An 8925-nucleotide genomic window follows, 5' to 3' on the forward strand; every position below is an offset into this window, starting at 1 on the left:
ACTTCAGTTTGAGCTACAGATGTGGCACATGCAACTGTCAGAAGGAAATACGCTTTTCTTGTGGGTCAGCTGAGCTATTGCATGTAGGACTTCAGTTAGAACTCATGTGGTTGAGTTTGGTGGAGTTGATTGTGGAGTTGATGGAGTTGTGTTCAGTTTTTTTTTTTTTAATTAAAACGGTTATGATATTATTAATTTGAAAATTCTTGGATCTACTCCCAAGCAGCTCCAGTTACATTACACACTTCTCCCTATTGCTGTTTTAAATCTGCTTGATTTTCAAGGCATATGAATAGTGCTTTCATTTTTTACAATTAGGAGTCCTTTCATCAAGAAGCTGCCTTTGTTTGCCAGCTAATCCGCTTCCCCGTTTGACTTTCTGAGGATATGATAAAACTTATATGTATCAAAGTCTAGAAGAACTCTCTTCAACCTGTCCAGAATTTTATTTAGGCTGGCATTTCTAAAGGGGTTTCGCAGCTTCAGGCTCTTTATTATTAGCTCTGAATCTAAAAACTTGGAGATCTTTAACTCCTTTGTCTCTTGTGATGTTGCATGCTTTCAGTAGCCCAAGAATCTCTGCTTGGATGTTAGATTTTTGACTGAGTCCCCAGCTGAAGCAGTCTTTTGTAATCCCATATGTGGAGTATATGACTCCCCCTGCACCTGCACTTCCCAGGTTACCTTTGGATGCTCCGTAAAAAAAAACAGTGGTTAAATTTTGTAACCGCCACCATAGTTGGAATTTGTCATCTTCTTCTCTTATGCGCCAATCCTGTTTGGCCTTTTGTGGAGATAGTAGTTGCTTGTGTGGATAGGGCTCTAGCGCACCAAGCCATATTTTTTCTTCAGGTAGTAGCAGAGGGTCTTCTTTAAAATATTGTTGTTGAGCTGCTTCCAGTAGGAAAGATTTAACTTTTGCTGCTACTTGCAATGGAGTGTGCCTTAACTCTCTAAAGATCTGTTGATTTCGAGCTAACCAAAGCTGCCAGCATACATACTTTGGGATGGCTATCCATATTTTTTTCCAGAATGATTTGAAGGGGATACACTGAGGGTAGATTCTATTCCAATTGGCATATAAATCTGCAACAGAGGTTTGTGAAGGAAAACTAATCTGAAGATTTTGTAAAATAATGCTCCATACTTGTTTTGCAAAATTGCATTCCAAAAAAAGGTGCTGAGCTGTTTCTAAGTTGCTGTTGCAAAGTGCACATCTGTGAGGTCCTGCTATATTCCTTTTTACCAAGTTGTCGCCAGTTAAGAGTTTGTTATGAGCCAGGGTCTAGAAGAAGAAGTTCACTTTTGGAAGGGCTAATGGGTCCGAGACATTCTTCCAAAAGACCGGATTTTGACTGCTATTATTTGAGGCCTGCACTGCTCTATATCCTGCTGTTGTCGTGTAGACTCCGGACTGGCCCCAACCCCATTTGTCTTTCATGTTTCTGTTGGTGGGCACTGCTTCCTCCAACAAATCTTCAAACAAAGTTTGTTGGTGTGTTAACCTCTCTGGGACTCCTTGGAAATCCCATCCTGTCCAATCCCCGCGTTGATCCCACTTTGACAAATCGAATATGGTATTAACACCTGCCTGCTTCAGCCAATCCCTGAGGTCAGCTATGTCCTCATTATCCCTCAAGGGTTCTTTCCCCATAATTCTATCATTCCACAGATGGGTGCGCTTGCCATTGCCCGGAATCTTGTAGGCATGTTTGATGAAGAACTTACTGCTCCTGCAGCATAATTTCCAAACCTGCGTGCTATTGGCTGTATTTGCATTTTGAAGATTGCTAAGGGTTTTGTTGGGACTGTATTTGGATCTCAGCAATTCGCTGACCGGATGAATGGGTTCATGGATCAGCTTCCAAAGGATCTTTCCTCCCAAAGCTAAATTTATGAGAGTTGGATCTCTGATTTGCAGCTCTCCATCTGCCTTTGTTTTTTTAACCACATCCCAATTCACCAAATGAATTTTATTTTCATTTCCTTTTCCTCCCTGCCACAGGAAGTATCTGAGCAATTTGGAAATTTGCTTTGTCACATTTCTTGGGGCTAGGAGGAACGCTGCCTGGTAGATTGGTAGCGCTGAGAGCACTGCTTTGATTAAAATTACCTTGCCTCCCTTCGTCAGCCAGTAGCCTCCCCACGCTGCAATTTTAGCTTTGATTTTCGAAATTATTTCGCTCCAGAGCGATCTTTTATTTGTTCCTGATGTAATGGGGAGGCCCAGATACCTGAATTTGTCCCATTTTACCTGTCCTTTGAATCCAAGGAGCGTGGTTATGTCTGATAGCTCCCTCTGCTCTATATTCTAGCTATACACTTCGGTTTTGTTTTTATTTATTAACGCCCCTGAAACTCTGCAATATTTATTGAGGCTTACGTTTATGGCTCTAGCAATTCTTGTGGTAGCTCCGCCTAGAAGAATTGTATCGTCAGTAAATAACACATGGTTCTGAGCTTTAGCTCCATGGAATGGCTCAAGGCCCAGGATGGTGCCTCTTAATTTTTCCTCAGAAAGTTTTCGGCTGAGTGATTCCGCCATTAATATGTACAGGGACGAGGAGAGGGGGCATCCCTATCTAATGCCCCTCTGACTTTGAAAGAAGTTTGTGGGGCGACCATTGACTAATGGAGCGATCCAAGGATTTCCTATGCAGGCTTTAATTAGATTAATGAATTGATGCGAAAAACCAAAATCCAACAGGACCTTGCAGAGGTATGAACGGTCCACTCTATCAAAGGCGCTCGCCATATCTAACTTGACCAACATGCCTTTTTCATTCCGCTGCTTGCTGGAATGTATAATCTCTTGAACCTGTATTACGTTGTCTATAATATTTCTGCCTTCCACGAATCCTCCTTGAGCAGGTGAGATCAATTTTTTTAGCAGCGGCTTGATCCTGTTAGCGATCAATTTTGCCAGGATTTTGTATGAGGCGTTACACAACGATATTGGCCTGAACCTTGCGAATGTCTCCGATTGATTTCTTTGGGGATTAGAGTGAGGTATGTAGAATTTGTTCCTCTGCCTACCTTAGCTTTCTTCATGAATCCACTTATCATTTTGCATAGATCGACTTTTATGATGTGCCAACACGCCTTATAGAAATGGATTGTAAATCCATCAGGCCTAGGAGCCTTATCTGCGTCCATGGACCAGATGACTTTAATAATTTCCTCCTCCGTGACTGGCCTGCAGAGGTCTGCATTTTCTTCAGGGCTAATCAGAGTGGGGATGTTAGTCGTGAAGCCAGCGACTTCTTCATCATTGCTGTGGTTTTCTTTCCTATAAAGATTCCTGAAGTAGTTTTCTGCAACTGCCTTGATCTAATTATAACTTTTGCAGACAATGCCCTCTGGAGTTTTGATCTCTGCTATGTGATTCCTGGTCAGTCTCGCTCTGTATTGTCGATGGAAGTAGGAGGTGTTTCTGTCTCCAGCCTTCAACCACAAGCTCCTGGATTTTAATCGCCAGTATTCTTCCTCCTTTCTGAAGGTTTGGTGTGCAGAACATTGGGCTTTCGTTTCTTTCTCCAACAGATCTGAAGTTATATCTTTGTTTTCCATCTCTGTTTGCAAATTTTGCAGTGCCTGGACTGACTCCTTTCTTTGCTCAGTGGGAGTATGTCCTGGCTTCTTTATCCAGTTCTTCAATGCATATTTAGCTGCCTTTAGCTTTTGCTCCCAGACATAACTAGGGGATCCCATAAATGATTTGTCCGAGGCTGCCTTTACTGTCTCTTCAAAGCCTTCCTTCTCAATCCATAGGGGGTTGAATCAGAAAGGTATGGGTCCTAGATCTTCTTCATCTTCCAGGAGGAGCTGGATGGGTTTATGGTCCGAGGCCAGTTTGGGCAAAATTTTAGTGGTTATTATTTTTTTGTTCATCATTATGGAGCTTTGAACCATGAATCTGTCTAACCGAGCAGAGATGTGATCTGTTCCAACTCTATTATTGGACCATGTGTAGATGCCTCTGGTGGAGTTGAAGTCCAACAAGTCCCAACGTTGGAAGAGATCCTCCACCTCATCTAGCATGGGGTCTCTGTTATTTGTCTCTCCCCTATTTTCTTTTGCTTTCATAATAATGTTTAGATCCCCTGCTATGATAATGTTGCTAGGGGAAGTCTGTTCTAGAAATGCTGATAGAGAGTTCCAACATTCTCTCTTTTCATGGTAAGTAACAGGTACATAAAGATTAAAAAGGGAGATAGATAGCTTACTTGTTTTGTGCATCAATTCAGTTTGGATCCAATGTTGAGTTTCCTTGTGATTTTCCAGCTGAAAAAGGTCATCATTCCAGAGTGTTTCCAGTCCTCCAGATGTACCCCTTGAGCTGACCGCTTTGCCTGCTTTTTTGTTCCACTTTGATCTGCTGATCTCTAGAAGGGCATGCCCTTCTATTTTGGTCTCTTGGAGCAAGAGGATATCTGAGGGCTCCGCTTTCATAAGATCCTTCATTGCCTCTATTTTAGAGGGGTTCCCCAGACCTCTGCAGTTCCAAGTGACGAGTTTCATTATTTACTTGAGGGGGTGTTGAGCCCTCCCTTGGAGGGCCTAGGTCTGGTGTTTCGCCCAATAGTCATTTCTATGGTGGCTTGGCTTCCTTGAGTTTTGTGTCTCTCTGCCTCCTCCTCCCTTTTTTCTTTGTGGGATTTCCTTCCTGCTTTTTTCGTTTGGCGCTCGTAGATTTCGTCCTCCGAGGAGCTAGAGATTTCAATTGGTTTTTTCTTTGCTATCTCTGCATATGTGGGATTTGATGGGCTACCCTGGTTAGCCTCCCTCTGGATTGCTTCCCCTGCCTCCTTGTTTAGAATAGGAATATCCACTTGTTCTTCATTCTCCTGGATTGGGATAGTTTGATTAGTCTGAGCCTTGTCCGTATCTTTAGGATTTGCTTCTGTTTCCTAGTTGGCTTTACTGGTGCTAGGATCTCCTTCGGTGGAACCTTTGCCATTTCCTCTTTTTTTTGTGGATGCATTCTTCTGGATAAGGGTCCATTGTGCCCCATTCTGTTTATCTGCTTGCTCCTCTGCTCTCTTTTTGCAGTTCTTTGCAAAGTGACCATGGCTATGGCAATGTCTGCATTTAAAGGGTAACTGTTTGTAGTCCAACTCCTGGACATACGACCACCCAGCTACAGTGAGTTTGATGGCTTCCGATAACCCCTCCTCTAAGTCCACTTCTACACAAATATGGGCACATGAATACTGGTCTTTTCTCGCTGCCTGATCTATATATTTTCCTAGGGCGTTACCTATGATCTGAAGGGATTTTTGGTTCCAGCAATGCAGAGGCAAGTGAGGGAGCCTGACCCAGACCGGGACTGCAGAAGGGATGTCCTGGGTGGGGTCAAAATCCGGTGCCCATTTGTTCAAGTATAGGCCCTGTGGCCCAATAAAATACGGTCCATTTCTGAAGATCAAGCCTTTATCCTCTGGGTTTTCAAAGACGAACACAAAGAAACCCTTACCTACGAAATAGCTTTTAACTCCTTCTTTGATCAGGGGCTTCCAGTTCCTTTGGGTCCAATCCTCCACTGACTTGGGTGAAGGCCAGAGACCTGTGAACTGGCCTATTAGGCCTCTCTTCGCAAGGTTCAGTGCAGCTTTGCAAGTTTCTTGTTCAAGTAAAGCTACTGAAGGGATCGTGTCCAATTTTTTCACAAACTTCTTCTGCGTACTAGAGGGCGGGCGCTTTGATCATCCAGCAGCAATCATCGCGCGAAAGGCCGTCACCTCTGGAGGTGTGAGAGGGGGATCAGGATCCCCACTGCCCTCCATTGGATCGGCAGGGGGGACGAGGGGGGACTGAAGGGCGCAGAGCGCAAGGGCTGAGGCGAGCTGCAACAGACGGAGGGCAGGCGCGCGCGTGAAGTTCTACACTAGGAGTTGTGTTCAGTTTGACTTGGTTAAACTAGTTGTATTTAGTCTAACTGCAAATAGACTAGTGATGAGTGATGTGAATTAATTGTTAAATTAATTCAATAATTATTAACTCATAAAGCAACTAAAGAATACATCAATTAACTTAGTGCATGGATAGTTCAGTGGAGACAGGTGTTAGAGGTTGAGATTGCTATCAGTTGTGACTATAGTTGTGCATGAGATCTTGCACAATCAGTGGGATTGAGTAATGCCAATGAGGATTGTGTGGTTCAGCAAAGGAAATACGAGTTTGCTTCAGCCATTCATCATTATTCTCATGCAGGATTGCGCAGTGGAGGCAGGCAAATCAGTGGAGGAGATTTGAGCTGTGATTGATAAGATATGAGCTAGTTTTGTGTGTAAGAGGTGGAGATAGTACTGAGTACTTGTGAGGAGTATTGTACTCTGTATTGTTACATGTTCTAAATCATTATAATATACAGATAGTGTGGGGTTTTCAGCTATATTCTTTCCCCGGGTTATATACTGTGTTAATGTGCGCATGCGATTGATGTTTCATTGTTTTTAATGCTGCTAAATTGATGATCAACGTAGAGGAGGTTATGTATTATGCATGTATTCCGGAATAGTGTATAATTGGGATAATCTCTGTCAATAAGTGTCATATTATTCAAGATTTCTACAAAAAGCATAAAAGCATATCAAGCATACCTTGTTGCTCATGTTGTTTCTTTGCCATCAATGAAAACAATTCCAACAGAATATGGATTCCCATGGAACCTGATAGGTGGAGGCATGTTGTATTCAGGATTTTTGTGGTGGAGATGCTATGGACTTAGGAAGGAACATAGGATTTTTAAAACCTCACCATAGGGCCAAGACGAAATATTTTTGGGATGGCCATAAATATGATATTCAGAAGTTTGTTGCATAATGTTTGGTTTTCCAACAAAAAAAATTTGAGACAATTAAGACCTCGGGTCGGTTACAATGTTTAGCCATTCCAAGTCAGTGCTGGGAGGAGGTATTAATGAATTTTATCACAAGTTTACCCAATTCTGAAGGAAAGAGTGTCATCATGGTGGTATTTGATAGAATTAGGAAGTATGCACACTTTTTTGCATTATTTCATCCTTTTAAAGCCAATACAATTTCTAATGAATTTATGGAAACAATTCAAAAGCAACATGGAAACCCAAAGATTATTGTAAGTGATAAAGATCACATTTTCATTGGAAATTTTTGGACAAAGTTATTTTCTTGTCTTGGTACACAATTTTCTCATAGCTCATCTTATCATCCTTAATTTGAAGGGAAAACTGAGATAGTGAACAAACGTTTGGAAGGATAATTTCATTGCTTTGTATATGATAAACAAACAGAATAAGTAAAGTGGTTACCTCTAGTGGAATGGTAGTATAACATTTCCTTCCATACGAAAAAAAAATCACCTCATTTGTCGCACTTTATGTATATTATCCGTCACATCATCTTTAAGAGAAAATTCTAAGGTTTAAGCAATGGAAGATCACATAGAGCATCAACAACAAGTTCTCCAACTCTTAAAGGTATCCTTGTGACAACATATATTGGTATTGAGCGCAAATGAAATTGATTACATATGATATCATATCATAATAACAAATTTGAATATCATCACGGGAAACATTAATTTGTCATAAACTTTGAGAGAAAAGTTCCAAGGGGTTTTTGGCGCCAACTAGATACATTCTAGACCCATCATTATCTCCTTTGAACATGAATTCGTTTATCTGACACCAACTTGTCATAATGCCAATTCCCTTATGGTGAAATGTTCACATCATCTAAACACAACAAAATTGAATTCAATGGAATAAGATTGAGTAGAACTTAATAATTGAATCATAAGTTGTTTGTAATCTTTGACACCATCCTCCACCGAATTAAGAGCTTAACATTAATCCAAAATATATTAATATGAGATCTCTACTTTAGATTATAGAGATTATCCTTAAACTCTTACCATATTTTTATTTATATCAAAGTGTTTTTTCCTTATATTAAATCAACCACTTGGAAGTATTATAAACTTTATGAATTGATATAATTTAGTGATTAGAATAAGGTTATATTAACAATCTAAATTCAAATTGGTAAATTCAAAAAACTGAATTATATTATAGTGATTAGAAATTTTGATGAGACATGAGTTCTTTAAATTTAATTATAATATCTAATTTCATATAAAAGGAAAAATATTACTATTAGTCATTCTTAGTAATTAAATGACACAAATTTGCAATTAGGTTCACACATATTCATTTTGATAATTTAAATTCAAATTTAATAGACTCACAATCTTAGAATATAACATTTAACTATAATATATTTTTTTTGACTAGGTATTTACATATGCTCTTCAGTGATATGAATCAGTTGGAGTTTGAACTAATTACTCTTACATTAAGAGTAACTTGATAAATACTCCATTACCAACTAATTTATATTTAGAAAGGTAGTATCTTATTTCAATATTGTAACGGAAAAAGAAAAAAATTATGAGTAAGCACAATTATTTACAAGGTTGCTACATTTAGGCGAAATATTGTAACAAAGATGAAGAGTAATGGTGTTAGGAAGTTTTGGCTTTTGATTTCATATATGTTTAGTACGATATCACAATGTAAAAGGAAGAATTTCAATTTTAGGTAAAGTTTACGAGTTCATTATTATAATCAAATTATAATATTGAGTGTCGACATGAATGGGGAAGAACATGGTGAGGTGCGGCAGTCACAAAGATCATTGGAAAACTGGCTAGTGCTTTTATGGTATGGGAAAAATTGTTAGTGATTTTTATCCACTGCATATTCTTATACCACAAAAGCGTTGTTCTTTAGGCCTTGGCCCCCTCTTCTCATGTCTTCCAACCACCTTGCACTTACCCCTTTAGATGTGTGGTTGCTTTCTCTTGTAAGGTTTTTGCTAGTGAGGGATGAAATGGCCACCAATGTTGTGTAAACTCAGGTTCACACTAATATCTAGCCTTAGG

The 8925-nt window shown here is 39.9% G+C and overlaps 1 protein-coding gene across 1 annotated transcript; it reads right to left on the reverse strand.

Annotated features, from left to right (window-relative positions):
- Window positions 1–1285: 1285 nt before the first annotated feature.
- LOC149163482 (uncharacterized) lies at window positions 1286–2545 on the reverse strand. Its single transcript, XM_089429141.1, has 3 exons — window positions 2384–2545; window positions 2114–2254; window positions 1286–1996 (listed from the first exon to the last, which is right to left on the reverse strand). Exons 1-3 carry the CDS (start codon window positions 2543–2545, stop codon window positions 1286–1288), a joined length of 1014 nt encoding a protein of 337 aa, XP_089285267.1.
- Window positions 2546–8925: the final 6380 nt, after the last annotated feature.

This window comes from Pinus tabuliformis, chromosome 5_1, assembly GCF_031772625.1.
Source record: "Pinus tabuliformis cultivar Carrire ecotype Pingquan chromosome 5_1, CPIR1, whole genome shotgun sequence".
Taxonomy (NCBI): Eukaryota; Viridiplantae; Streptophyta; class Pinopsida; order Pinales; family Pinaceae; genus Pinus; species Pinus tabuliformis.

Coding starts and splice junctions, on each gene's coding strand:
- LOC149163482 (XM_089429141.1), bottom strand. CDS start 2,545: ATGGCGGAATCACTCAGCCGAAAACTTTCTGAGGAAAAATTAAGAGGC. Junction 2,255..2,383: donor GAATTGCTAGAGCCATAAAC/GTAAGCCTCAAT, acceptor TTCAAAGGACAG/GTAAAATGGGACAAATTCAG. Junction 1,997..2,113: donor GGCTGACGAAGGGAGGCAAG/GTAATTTTAATC, acceptor TTCCTGTGGCAG/GGAGGAAAAGGAAATGAAAA.